This window comes from Crassostrea angulata, chromosome 7, assembly GCF_025612915.1.
Source record: "Crassostrea angulata isolate pt1a10 chromosome 7, ASM2561291v2, whole genome shotgun sequence".
NCBI lineage: Eukaryota > Metazoa > Mollusca > Bivalvia > Ostreida > Ostreidae > Magallana > Magallana angulata.
This window is the reverse complement of record NC_069117.1, coordinates 45,878,201-45,893,299: the sequence shown is the minus strand read 5'-3', so window position 1 is coordinate 45,893,299 and position 15,099 is coordinate 45,878,201. Positions and strand designations below refer to the sequence as shown.

At 32.1% G+C, this 15,099-nt stretch overlaps 1 protein-coding gene across 2 annotated transcripts in view; it reads right to left on the bottom strand.

The window, feature by feature from the left end:
- Nucleotides 1-15,099, bottom strand: part of LOC128155136 (potassium voltage-gated channel subfamily H member 8-like) — a 40,963-nt gene that overhangs the window by 5,933 nt on the left and 19,931 nt on the right. Inside the window, exons 3-9 of one of the 2 annotated variants that reach the window (XM_052816703.1) lie at nucleotides 7,030-7,260; nucleotides 4,089-4,223; nucleotides 3,120-3,200; nucleotides 1,975-2,147; nucleotides 1,575-1,812; nucleotides 530-699; nucleotides 133-340 (exon numbers count right to left, since the gene is read on the bottom strand). In XM_052816703.1, coding sequence (XP_052672663.1) covers nucleotides 133-340; nucleotides 530-699; nucleotides 1,575-1,812; nucleotides 1,975-2,147; nucleotides 3,120-3,200; nucleotides 4,089-4,223; nucleotides 7,030-7,260 — 1,236 coding nt within the window. The remainder of the gene's footprint in view (nucleotides 1-132; nucleotides 341-529; nucleotides 700-1,574; nucleotides 1,813-1,974; nucleotides 2,148-3,119; nucleotides 3,201-4,088; nucleotides 4,224-7,029; nucleotides 7,261-15,099) is intronic. The other variant, XM_052816704.1, reaches the window with a different exon arrangement.

Sequence of the window (15,099 nt, the reverse complement as noted above, 5' to 3'; positions counted from 1 at the left end):
ACCTCTTATTTGAAAAAAAAAATCATCACTTATAATCACGATTTTTTAATTCCAAAAATAAAAATATATCAGAGGAACGGCTCTAAAAGAATATTAAATTTCGAGGATTTAATAATTAATTTTCATTTTTACCGACAGTCCAATTTCCATTTTTCTGCAGTTCTGTTTCACCAATGAAGTACCATGCACATGCCAGCCAATGAGCAAGTAACGCAAACATCGACATAAACAGAGCTAAGACCATTCCACTGTACTGTGAGTATCTGTCAATCTTCTGGAGGAGGCGTGCCAAACGCAGAAGGCGCGTTAGTTTTAACGTGAGCAAATGTCGTAAAACATCCTAAAAAGAAAATGAATAAAATTTTATTTTTAAAAGGCATATACCATCTGTGTTTTTTAACACATACGTGTATCTGAACGTTTTTCCTTCAAAAGATGACAATATTCGGTTTTTTTAGCATGTGTTTTTATTCTATTTTTTGTGTTCTCATAAAATCTTTTAATATTTGTTTGCATAAAGTGAACTCACCGTATTTAGCTTGGAAAATCTATTAAATAAAAACATTAAATCAAATGGAATGGCGGCCAGAAGATCCAGAAGGAACCAGCCCTTGACATAATGCTTGACAATAAGTCGTCCATCGTATACCACGTGACCACTTTTATCAATGAAAGACGTACGGAAGTTTAAAGCAATATCTGAAATAAAGATATAGAAATAGTTTTTCAAATTGAGATCTTAAAAATATAATTCATACATGTATAACTTAGTGTTATGGAAAAAAAATAGCTAATATATTTTTCTAAAAAATGACTCGATCATTCAAAACATCATACTTGACAACTCATTTGTGATTTATTGTTTTTCTAAAGGAGTCACAACATATGTATGTAAATAAATATGAAACTGAAACTGAACTTCTGATTAATAAACAAGTTTTTATTAATATATATATTGTTGTCACGGATGTTAGCGCGCGGGGGTCATTTTAATATTAAAAAATACACCTCAAATTGCCCAGTACGCAAAACGTCTGCTATGACATTGAATCTTTTGAATGTGTTTTAGTACGTTCGTCGAATGAAAAAGCATTAAGACATTTCTTACAATGGAATGAAGTATTACTTTTCAAAATCCTATCAAATGACACAATAATTTATTGATTGCATAGTTTCAAATTGGTATATTGAATATTGAATGTGGTTTTATGAGAGTTCGATGGTTGTGACCATTTTTAGACTGTATTGATCTCTTCTGCAAGAAGAGCTCATTGACAATTTAAGATACAATAAAATACCCAAATTGAAAAGGAAACCTTTAAGGGTTTTTTTTTTTTACTAAATAATATCTTATAGCTAAACAAACCATATCTTACAATGTTAGGTACATCTGATAGTTAATTGTTGACAATCAAGTCTCCTTAAGCTCATCATTTTTCATGGCCTCACCATAAAGCAATTAACGAGGTATGTCGCATAAAAGGATTAGGCTTACTTTATGATACACATTCTATAATACCTTACCAAATATATAAAGAGAGACTTCAGGGAAAATTGACTCAAGTTGAACCTACCTATAATAAACATTATTTCGACAACAATATCGGAATACAGAGAACTTTTGCTGTTATCACTCTCCATATCTGTGAAGGCAGCGTTGTAGGGAACCATTATGGCAGTGTAGAAAGTACAGAGAAGAATTAGCCAATCCCAGCCAATCTTGAATATCCCATAATGCGCTATGACATATTTTGACTTCTTTACTTCCTGTACTTTATATTCAGGCATTTTACCGGATATGGATCCTGTCAGCTGGAGATGAAAAAAAATATAAAATCAAAACAACATTTCAAGAACCTTAATCTCATCATAATATGCATTGTAAGACCTGAATTTGAAACACGGCACGTTCAGTTGAACCTTTAGAAAAAGATAACGCCCTTTCCTATTTGGGGTCTGACGTGTACAATGTACCTTGTTTAACTGTTGTAGTTTGCTCTTTGCCCTATTGTGCTTGTCGAACTGGCCAGAGAGGTGGTACAAAACTGCCCGGCTTCTGCGTCGCTGGTAGTTACAGTTAGTAGGAAGTTCTACTCCTGGTCGACATTTTGTCCGTGCCAGGTTCTTGGAATTTTCGTCAAGGTCATCTTTAAAAAAAAAATACAAGTCTATGTATTGACATATTTAGTGATTTTTCTTTTTTCAAACATGAGTGTCCTTGTAATTTAAGTTTTTCTTGAATGTAGTTCAATATAGAATACAAAGTATTGAACCAGCAGAAGCAACTTATTTTTATTTAAAAATTTATTGATTAACTGATACGCATTTTTTAAAAATTGAAATTGAATGAAAATACTTGATAGTTAATATACATGCATATATTTTTAAGAAAAATTATGCATAATCAAGAACGACAAACATTATTTTCCTTTATCAAATCAAAATTAAATTAAAATACATTGACCGTTTTTAAAAGAGACACCAAAACATATTTACATGCACGTATAGATATGGAAGGGTAAATAAATTAGCAAAACACAATACAAAATACCAAATCAAGGTATTCATTCGCGTTGAAATGTAAAAAGTATCATAATTTGACGATATGCAAAAGCTTGTAGTTGTAAGGCAATATCAGATCAAATAGTTGACTTTAAAAAATATAGAGAGAGCGGGCAGAGAAAGCTCAGGCAAAATGAATTATAACAGTATCGATAGAGAAGCCAAAGAAATACACCAGCGATTTCCTATCACGCGTACAACACCAACAAGTAAAGCCCAAAATCAATCGGAACACCGACTCTGATGAAGACGGCGGGAAAACACCGGATGCAATTAAAACAGAATCACCTTCTGTGGAAGGAAATGACTCTCAGTCTTAATCTAGTAAAAGTTGAAACCTCGAGTTCATCTTTTATACTGTGAATTATAGAAAAAATAATCTGGTGTTTTCAATGTTTAATGAAGCCACATTTGTTTCTTTTATGCATCCAGGGTGTTTTGGTGTCAACACAGAGCAATGTTCTGATCGGTCAGACGACCACACGACGGTTGTTCGTTTTTTTTCTTTTTGTTTTTTTTAAGCAGCGCAGGACAACACTTTGTCGCAGCTCACTTACTACCGCTAAACATCAAGGCTGTTTGAATTGTTCCGGCCAAGCCTGCCATAACGGGGGAACGCTTACAGCTTAAGAGGGGCTCTAGAAAGAAACATGTTGGTCACCAAATGGAATCACTCTTATATCTATTTCCTTTAGTTAACCATCATAAGTAACCAATCTCCGTCTCAGAAAAAAAGTCCCCAATAATCGGACCCTTTTGCAAAGATGGTTAATTTCGACATAATCTTAAAAAATAATGCATAGTATTTTACTGTTGTAAATTTTAGACAGTTATATTAAGAACATATAATGATTCCAATTAAGAACTTTTGATTGAAATGCCTGAATTGTGTTTCGTTTTGTTCACATGTTACTTTATCTTGTTCCGTTTGATTTGTGTCACAATACACCTAGTTCAAATAAATTCTAAATGCTGTCAATACATTCTTTTTATGTTAAAAAAGAAAAAAGAAAACAAAAAACAAAAACAAAACAAACGTTGATCGTTAAAAAAAAATAAAGAAGGAAAGACCATAGAAATAATTATATTTAACAAAGCTAAAAGGTTTAATCTGACAGATAAAAACTTGATATCGGTCAAATACTATATAGTAAACTTTGACGTTGTTATTGAATATAAAATGTTATAAATAAGTAAACCAAGTATTTTTTTTCAAGTTTTTTTGGTTGAAGTTATATTGATAACCTTCATATTTGCGAGCGTTTGTGTCAAACTGGTATAACAAAATATAAAAAAAAAACTAAAAAAATATAATTCAAAAAGTAAATAAAAAGCTACTCCTATACTTTTTGTACATTTACAAAGGTAGAATACATATTAACTAATAATGAAATGGAAAACTACTTCAGTGCATTTCCTATTGTAAAATATACAAAACAATACAATTTCTAAAAAAAATAATAAAAGTTTGAAAAGAATCTGTTCCGAGACAGTATACGTAATTTAAAAAAGAAAAGAAGTAATACCGTCCGTTCCGGAATCACTGTTTTCTTTGGTCCCATCTCCATGTGTGACGTCTTTGTGCGAAACTAAGAACAAAACTACCTGGCTTTTTTCGTTTTTAATTGGAACAATATCCAAAAGGCACGTAAAGGAATTACCTGAAAAGGCAAGAAAAATTTGCAGGTGAAAACAAACGTATTGGCAGACAAGCTAATTCGAATGGGTTCATGAACTGCTAAAAATTGCGAGTCAAATAAAATATTTATCAACAAAAATGTCTCTTGTGAATTGTCATGAATTAAATTTCATACAAACACTTTTCCTAATTTGCTTTTAATCAATATGCGACGGTTTAGAGCGGTATATTCCATATTGCCAAGCGCATAAACAATTAGATGCGTCCATTTAAACTAAAATTCTTTTAGAATTCTAACGAATCCCAATGTTAAAAGTTGTCCCAGTTATTCTGTACGAGCTATGCTCATGGGGAAATGGCATTGTCGCGATTTATGAATTGTTTATTAGTAATATAGAGCCAATGAAAAGAATTGCTCTATATGCATAACTCTGTATTTCAACCTAAAAGTTGCGCAAGAATGGATATCTAATTTAATGATTAAATTACAGTCATTCCCATCATGGAACAAAGAAAACGTTGCTCAAATTGATAACCTTGATTTTTTTTTTGGTTACCTCTAGGAAGTCAATTTTTTGTATAAAAGGGTATACCCTATTGAAGTTTACCACGATAGCCTCACTATCTAGAATCTCAATGAATATTTAATTATATTTCTACTTGAGTTTAATAAAAGCATTTCGTTTCTTGCAAATGTACATTGATTTTTCCTTCATAACAAGCAAAACCACAATATGTTTAAATTGTTAAAATATTATTTTACTTCCTTGTAACGGCAACTATCATCCTATCGATAGTCACCTGGTAAAATACATAGTGCTGGCAACTAAAGGACTTTGTGTTCTATAATTTTAAAGATTTGAAAACAAAAACTTCATATTCATTAGAACTTGTTTTGAAATCTATTTTTTTGCTTGATAGTAAAGTGTTCATAAAAATGTTGTATTTTGTGATTTGAAAAAAAAAATATATGACGATTTTGATGAATATGGTTTGCTAGTTCCTGCACTGTATAAGAGCAGTCCTCATACCATGTTTTGGCTAAATGCATGCGTCTTTTATCCAGTGTTTATGTTGAACATATAAGAAATTGAATTTCCTTTGTAATATTTCTTTGGAAAGGGATGAAAACAATGAAAACAATGAAAAACAAGTTTTACAATAAATCTCATTACAAAATGAATTGTTGCGGTGGCATTGATATCATAGTAAATATAATTGTTTTGTGTTTTATGGGAAATCTCGTTGGTCTAAAAGATTGAATTTTCAACCTTTGATTGTTTTTTATCTAACTCATTGTGTATAAAATATATATATATATAGAGAGAGAGAGAGAGAGAGAGAGAGAGAGAGAGAGAGAGAGAGAGAGAGAGAGAGAGAGGGGATGGCTTGCAAATGCTGTCGTTAATAATATTAATTTATTAAATCTTATATGTTGTTTTGAAATCAAGTGGCTTGCAAATGCTGCTGTCGTTTCATTTTCTTTTGAATCATTTAACGTTATCTATCAGATGTTAATTCAGATTACCAAGAATAGGACCTTAATGACAATTATTCTGGAAGAAAATAAGATTATTGATCCTTAGGCAAAGTTCACTCTAAGTTCAGAGAATTAAAGGCAGTAAAGCAAAAGGAATCACAGAAATGAAGGATGTCTGATGGAAACGTTTTGTTTTGATGTCAACGTCTTGAATCATCTGAACATCTTTTACCAGAAGGGCTGGAATGTCGTGCTTATTTGTAGGCTATATTTACCTCCTTGATATGAAGAGCTCTGTATAAAAATGCTAAAGTTTTCAAGCTAAAATATTTGGATTTTTTCTTCAGTAAATATAAGTTAATTGCCAAATATATCTTCAATTAAGGTGTCAATTACTTGTGAACTTTTTTTGAAACATTTTTATGTTAGATTTCACGAAACTAATCAACTGCATTTCTAGTTTGCCCAATAATATTTGCTCAAAATTCCTCTACGGCTTTCTTACTTGTGTCTGGTATGAACTGGGGGAAAAGTAGAAGTCTAGCATCGGATAAATTTTGTCATTATTTTTTAGAAATTGGCCATTTCCCCCTAAAACTTTCTAAGATTAAGTAGTAAAAATATTATTTATCGTAGGAGAAGAATACTAGTAGAATACATTTTATTAAAACCTGGAAGATTGCCATAATATTATAGGTAAAAAAAATTAAGATGGCATACAACCTATTGTTTTCGAGCTGTAATACGCTTTTGTCATTAAGTTCACATTTATGCCGTTCATTGGCCTTTTCAAACCAACAAATCCTCTCAGTAGTAGATTAGTCTGATGGGAATGATGAGGCTTTGCATTCTTTACTGACTTAGCAACTGTTGTCATCTCAATCAAACTCGTTTATTACAATTAAATAGTAAAACTATTAGACCAACTTATAGTAGCTTTTAACGAAAGTTTTCTTTATCCAAAAATAATTTTTATATCATATGTATTTGTTCCGGCCTATTTTGGCAATGCCTGGAACTTCCATTATATAATTATATTCTTATATACTTATCAATTTTATCCAAAACGTCAACATAGTCAATAAAAAACTTACGTACTCTGTTCCATGCCTAACCAAACTGTATTGTAAGCACAATGATTTCCATTACGAGAGCGGGCACATTTTCGTAGTGTATGTCAGAACTAATAAGTTTACAAACAAATTTATTTTGTGGACTTTACAAAAAAAAATTCTGGATTATTGAACCATCTATATTGCATTATACATTGAAAAGAAACTTCAATTGAAATAGTGATCTAAGAAACTAGAAATATAACGATGTCACCGTATCGTGACGTCATAACTACCATCTTTTCTGTAGAGCAGGATTTCTGTCTTTATCTCTTCCTTTTGTTCCAATGCTTCCTCGATTTTGGCTTTGCCTTCATTTTCGGTGTTCTCTCCGTACAGGAACTTGCAGGCACAACTTTTACCCATGACGTGGGCCCGGGAGTGTCCGGTAAGCTCGCAGAATCCATCAGAGCAATAGACGATAGGAAAACTGTTAGATAACGCGTTCCCAAGGACAAAGTTGCTGTCTGAAAAGAAAAAAAGAAGTACCAACTATAAGAGCTCCATCAAATGATTCAGGGCATTTTTATAATTATTTAGAGAGAAAAAAAAAACCCAAAAAACTTTGGAATCCTAAAAGTTAAACTGGATTTAAGATGTTTACACAATCTGTGCATTTACATGGTGAGCCTATGATAATAATTATTATGTTTTCAATAGAATCAAACATTTAAATTGATGGAAATTGAAAATGAAGTTTATATTAATTCCCAAGTCACAGCACAAATCTTGTTTAACCATGCACTTGAGGATTTTGCACCTGTTTGTCATTCAATTATAAGATTGTTAAATGAAGCATTTTCCATATGGTCATTATTCAAGCAACAAGACATATTTTGAGAGATAGAGACAGATTTACTCTTTATAGTTGTTATAACGTTAGTCTGCAGTAAATCACAAAAAATATGTAAGGAGAGAAACCAATTATTAGTGCACACTCTTAAAAACTGTAATAAATCATTTGTAGATAAAAAGTCGATCATTTGTCATCAAACAAAAACGCACACGCCAACCAAACAACGCCATTGTACTGGCTATGCTGACAACCTCGTTCGTTTCCATGGAGTCACGCGGGGACGAAAATTAATCTCATTACCTTTAGAAAGAATCTTATAACAGGCTGATATGAAATCGTCTACAAATAAAAAAGAAATCCCTGTTTCCCATTAATCATGCATTCGATAGAAATATATTATTTTCTTGATATCAATAGATTAAAGACAGCAATTTGTGTGCGGGTAATATGGATTTGAGATTTTGTCATTCGAAACTCAAAATTATGGAGAATACGAATCAACGAATCAAACAAAATGCATTGTGTTGCTTTAGAAACAGTGGGGTTTACAACATAGTTAGAGAAGCGAGTTGTAACAAAGGGGTCATTTCAACAGTACAGGCAGGGAAATGACCAGAATAACTCTAGATCATATGATGTATCGATTATTGCTTACTGGAAAAAACCAAACGGATACATTGAGACTTAAGTATATAAAACAAGATCCTTAAATCTTGCAGAAGAGGTTATGTAATATCCGCATTAATTCCACACTCAGTGGAAAAGAAAATAGCACAAGAGCTAGTTAAACATTTGTTCAATGATATCAATATGCGGAAAAACTGCGTTTGAGCTAAGTGGATTGTTGTGTCTTTGATAAAGAACCCAGAAATATAAAGTCAGAACAGGCTGTTAATTTTATCATAACAACGACCGCAAAATGCCCAATTACAATCGATGATAAAATCTTAATAATTTATAATTTCATACAATTAATGGTCGTTAAGAACAATTCTAAAATTGTCTTCCTCTGTTTCGCAGATTTTGCCCGTTAGCCATAGGGTAATGCTCTTGATAAAAGTACACAGTAGATCCGACAGTGAATTGTCACAAAAAGCTGTTGGTGAATGACGTCAATGGCTAAAAAACAAATATATTTTTATGATAAAAAATAAATAAAGGCTATCATAAATAAAGTCTAAAATAAAGGCTAACTTATTTTTCACAATTAACAAAGACTGAAAAAAAACGTGTTTTGCAAAATAAGGATGTTGTATGAACAATGGCATCCATTAGCTAGTTTTTTGGGTTTTTTAAAAATTTTATCTATGAAAAAAAAATGAATATCAAATATGTAGCGATGTATTAAATCTAAGTTTAATTATAAAGTGACTGTTGTGAATTTAAAGAAAATATTTTTTAACTTTCTGGACATTGTTGTTTGTTCCAAGTCAATGTAATGGATTCTCCTAAAGATTTACTCTGATTAATTACAATTTTTCACTCTTGTTTTTTGAACTTATAGTACAGCTCTGAATGTCAATTTGAAAGTTACTTAAATATAGAAATACGGTACAAATGCATATGTTTATTGTGGAAAGGACATATTTTACACAGTGTATGTATACTATTCATTTTGCATTCTCTCTTGAATACCGGTAAACCCACGAAGAGAGAAAAGATTTGGTTATATTGCAGACAAATCAACAACCCAATGGGAATTAAGAAAGTCACGAACTCTAAAAAATCCAGAAATTACCATGCATGGCAATATTTCCTACAGGAATAGTATTGTTGTTTTGCTTCCGATTTTTTAAAAACAAATTGTGATTGTGTAATATTGCAAATTACACAGGAACTGGTTAAAAACGACTGTTTCAAAGATTCTAGAAGACGGGCTTTTTTCAGTGAACAATGTCACCTTGATTTTCTTTTAATATATGACTGCTGATGACATCACATCATTCCGTGTGTAACGGGGGAAAAGCCCGGAATGCTTTGTGGAACATTTAAAAAATTAATATATGTTGCTACCAGTATTTTACATAAAATTATTGAAGACGATAACAACATATGTTGAGAGGCTTTCCTATTAATTTTTTCAACTGGAAAATATGATATTACAATTAACGACTTATTTTAATGGTATTGTGTATTTAAGAAATAAAGTACGAGTTTTTGTTACGCCGAGGCTTTTATATTTCAAACAACAGTTCGAGACTGAGGAGGTTATCCTGCAACATTCACGATAACAAGAACTTTATTTCTATTCTACTAACAGCCCAGTATTTCTACAGATCGTTTCTCCTATAGAGAGATGATCTAGGTCTTTTTGACAGCTGTTCCGTGAAACCCCAACGGTTTTGTTAGTAATGTTTACATGTATATCGATTAAAGGAATCACTTGCAGACGACCGAATTTTTCTTTGGATTTTTAATACTCTTCACTTATTCATAAAATATCTTTGAATCATATTCCTAATATTTTAAGGGCAATTTAATACGATTATTACTATTACATGTTATATATTTTATGTAAAAACACGCAGTGAAAATGTGCTAGGGAGGTCCTAGGAACAGCTGCATTGATCTCTTAAAAATAAACATTCGAGGCAATACACATCGTTTTGACTGGAACTAAAACGTGAAATTGACATAGTTTTAAAACTTTCTACGGTTTGAAGTTGTATTTTCATGATCAGTGCGAGACAAATAGGTATTTCTGATCTGATAATTTACTGATGACGTTCGTGGTATATAGGAGAATAATGTCCGCGGCATCTCTTTGATCTCGGCAATAACTGTAGTAGAATATCATTTAGTTTTTATTACTTTACCAACAATTCGGAGTATTCATATATTATTTTTTTGAAAGTAAATATGTTATTGTTTACCTCATAACAAACTAAATAAACCGAACTCAATACAAACCTCCAAGAAAACATTCCCTTTTACGGAATTTTCTCAGTGGAATGTGATATTGTCCTACGAAAAAAGGACATTGGAAATCACGCAATAGTAAGTTATGTTTTTTGTTTAAATTTATTAGAAACATGAATTATCCTCTCATCATCTGCTCATCATTTAATAAAACTGATGATAAACAAATCTGAAATTATTGCATAAGCAATACATGTTTCTTATCGGCACCCCAAATTGTATAAGGTTCCGTTTAATGTGCTTCGGAAACATTTGGTAAAAATTTTTTAAAAGTACGATCCCGTTCAGAAAAAAACGTGGATTAAATATTAATTTCTTTGTCATCTGTTGATTAGATTTAACAAATTGTTTTTTAAAAAAAATCCAAACGATAATGACATAAGTCTCGAAAACGAAGTTGGGACATAATGAGTAATAACAGACAAACAGCAAAAAAGACTATAGTTTCCTCCGGTCTCACCAGGAAGGGACTACTGAGAACTGCACTTCGTTATTCAACAATAGTACCGTTGATAGCAGTCGAAGGAAGTGTCCCCCTTTAAGCAAATATATGAAATAGCCCCACTGGGAGCAATTGATGCATCTGAAAATTAACGAGTTCTGTCAAGAACATAAACCCAAAAGACTTCCACTTTTTGCGTGTGTTTCATCGCTGTTTGATGGAGGCTTTGCAGACTGCCATTTAAAGGACAGCGATGGTTTGATGCAGGAGATACAGAGGCAAAGTGATGTGACGTCGCAGCATGTTCCAAATTTGTCAACGCTAACGCATTACCTCAATTGCTTTTCATTTCAGATGCATCATCGGGCACCAGAGACAAACATTTGGCGTCAAAACTTCATGCTGTTTTCAGCTTAATGTGACCAATTAACGAAACTTGTCCAACGGTAAAGGTCACAATGGGAAAACGCTTGTAAGAACAATCGATATGTATTTGTTTTACAATCCGGCAATAAAAAAAGTAATTTGTGACACCTTTTCAAGTGTATTTCTATTTTGCAACGATGATTTGGATAAATGTTGTAAGATGAAATTGATGGGGTTTTTTTTTCATTTAAAATGAAAACATTCAATTGCATGATAAGATATCGTCCTTAAAAGAGAATAAGTTGAGTCGGCATTTAATACAATTGAAGGATGTTACACCAGAATAGGTTTCACCTTATACAAAACTGCACAGCAATAGGATGGCAAAAGGCTAATTGTAATTAAGGGTCCTCGACACCCCGTGATCATTACCTTTTTGACAGCAATTGCAAGTCACAAAATGGCTACTTTAACTGACTGTGAATCTGTCGTATCGAAAGTTTAAGTCGTCTCTTTATGTAGAGAAAGTCATTAGCTTCTGTCAACTTTACCAATGGTCACGAAATCGAATAACAGGGTTTTGGGATTTTTTTATTTTGGTGTTTTGTATTTTGTTTTTATGAATAGCTTTTTATTTTCAAAAGTTGATTTCCCCCCAAATTATAATTGTTTCTGTCATTTTCAAGTTGAATGTAAGGTAGAATGCCATATCTCTAAATAATTTATAACTTTTGGTTTGCATGCGGAACGTTAACTTTCTCAAAAGCATGGAGGACACACGATTGTTCTTTGGTTATAAACGAATTATTCGATGTGTTTAAATACCAAGTTTAAGTAAGGAATCATTTCATAGTACATATGTAAATGTGGTTTTATCGGAAAACCTAACACCGGGTATGTCTTAATTTAAAAGAAATATTTGTAACAAACTGTTAATCCAAGTATAACATTGGAATAACAAGGAAAACAACATTTTAATGTCCGCTTACAGCAGATTAACAACATTATACAAATTTGATTTTTTTATGTTTGCATTTCCATTCCACTGAAAGAGCTGAGCATTGACATTTAATATCAATATCTTATCGGACATTTTACAACCATTTACAATTAGAGGAAACGGAATTCAATGCCATTAAAATGCAGTTTGTGTTTGTTCTGTTCAAGATTTTATTATTTGCTGTCATTTAAAAAAATCAATAGCAAAACGGTCCATTTATTTGAAGAAAGACATAATATAATGAATTCTTCTTCATGTAAACGTCATGGAAAGGAACAATAAGAATCCACGTAAAGTTATGAGCTGACATGTAGATCATTGAGGTCCTTCAATATCCAAACTGCATATAACTATATTGTAAACTATTTAACTTCAAAAATACACAATAGAATCTAATTAAACATTAACCAAACTGTTACTTACCAAGAACAGATGTTGAATTTGAAATTACATATATATTGCAAATTGTTGGCTATTTCAAATTTTTTATCTAGGCAGCCAAATAACTTGAGAAATGATATATTCATCATTTGAGAAGTTCTGAAATTCATACGTGACAAGTTTTGTTTGTATTTTTTAATCATTTAAGTAAATGAATTGATGTTTCATTTTTATATAATGTCGGTGCTGTTAATGTTTGTTATTTTTAGTAATTAAATATTAATAGCAAATTATTCTTGATTTAAAAAACCCCTGATAATTGTTCGAAGACATATTTTATTTAAATGCCTTAAAACGTTAAATCCAGTCTTTTTCTTTTACTGGGCGATATCGATATAATATTACTAGGGTCTCGCTGAACACCTCGTCATTCAAGCAGACGATATTTGGATTTGAGGAACATGTATATTTCATTGTGTTGCCATGAAGTATTTGGGTGTTATTACGGTACAACCTATTAAAACAATTACTCGTACATACCATCTAATAGCAAAATTTTGAAGATTTCGATCCATTTTTCAGTCGACAAAGATATAAAGAGTAACTGATTACTAGATGTGCATGTATGTGCCAGCATGTTCAGGTAATTAAAAGAACACACGATAATATGTCTCTCACGGCTTCTTTGCAGGTGAATTATCAGGTTCTTTCATTTCCGTTAACATCAGGACATGTCCATCAATTAGAATGTGAAACCTGAATAGAGAGGTGAAGAAGGGCCAAGGGAATATGTGATGGGAATACAATGGAAGGTATTAGTGGCTTTCAATAATTAGTCAACAGCACAGAAACTCCTCTATGTACGTACATGCATTCATACTGAAAACCTTTCTTATCATTTTCATCATTATTGTTTAAATATAAGTACCCTGTGAATAGATTCAGTATACTATTGCAATTTTAATCAGTTTGAATTTTGCAATATCACATGGGAGGAGGGGGGCTAGGTGAGGCGGGGGAGTGAACATACATACATATATATATATATATATATAAAGTCCCTTGTCTCTTTTCTACATGTATATATACTGACGACACTTTTTAGTTAAATCTTGTATCATCTGTGGGGGAATGTGCGTTTTGTATAGATATGTGGTTTCTTGAGCCATTGATTCACTTAACCACTTTCACCAGAGCCTGTTAGATACTTGTATGGCTGCATCTCACTTACGATTACATAACATTTTAATCTCTAATCTTTAATGTATCCTACACACTGTGATTAACCCATCTTTAGTTGAGCAAGTACAACTATGTCACAAGGAACCCCATGATTATATCAAAGATGCATCTGTTTCTAGAGATAATCGGAGCAGCGGTCCCATGAGGTACCTCTTTATGGAATATTAATTGTTTTCTCAAAATCAAACGGAAATATGGCTGACGGTATTTTACCTTTTCTTACTGTATACCTTACTGTTTTTAATGTTCCAAGTCCTTGCAAATTCTGTTAAGCCTGATATATTCTGAGGGTTGAATATGTTTTACAAATGAGAGTATTTTTTATTAGGTTTTCTGGGGGTTTTTTCCAGTAACAATTTACTGTAAAGAACTTTTCACCATTATTTGGTAGGAGAGTCATAACTTTGCAAAAGTCACCTATGGAGTTCATACTTAAAAGGTTACGATTGTTTGCAATTTCACCGATGCCAGTTGTACATAAAAAAAACTTCACATTTAGACATGTCAAATTAATATTGTCTGAGATCACATAAAAACTTGACAATGTATTAAAATGCTTTCTTATCAGATTATTAATTACAAATATTTGGTTTCGGGTAATTATTTATTTTATTAGCAATTGCAATTTTGAATAAAGTCCAAATCAGCTTCATGGTTCCAACGACAGACAATACAAAGTTGATTTGAAAGGACCCGAAAAATCATTATGTGTAGGAAAGTGCTGTTATGTGGTCTTGTTGGCCAGAATTCAAGCAAACGCTGGAAACGGCCTGCCATACACAAACGAAGAAGTTGGTAGGGATCAGAGAATGGACGCCTTCATTGCTCATTCCGATCAATCTGCAATTCTGTCCGAATCTCTTTAAGCGTTAAGATTTGTTTTGGTCTAATTCATGACTTTTGTGGTAAAAGTATGATTTCTATTGGGTTCTGGGCCACAAGCTTATCTTTTATCAAATAAGCATTGCATTCCATAATAAATGGAATTGATTTTTTTTCAATTCCATAACACAATTGCGCTAGATCTTAAAAAGGCAATAAATGCAGCGATGAATGTACCATCAATTTTGCATAATTAAACCAAACAAGTTTTTCATCGCAGCCATTGCTTAAAATGCTATACCCTTAAGGAAACATGGCAAACTTCAATTACAAATAAG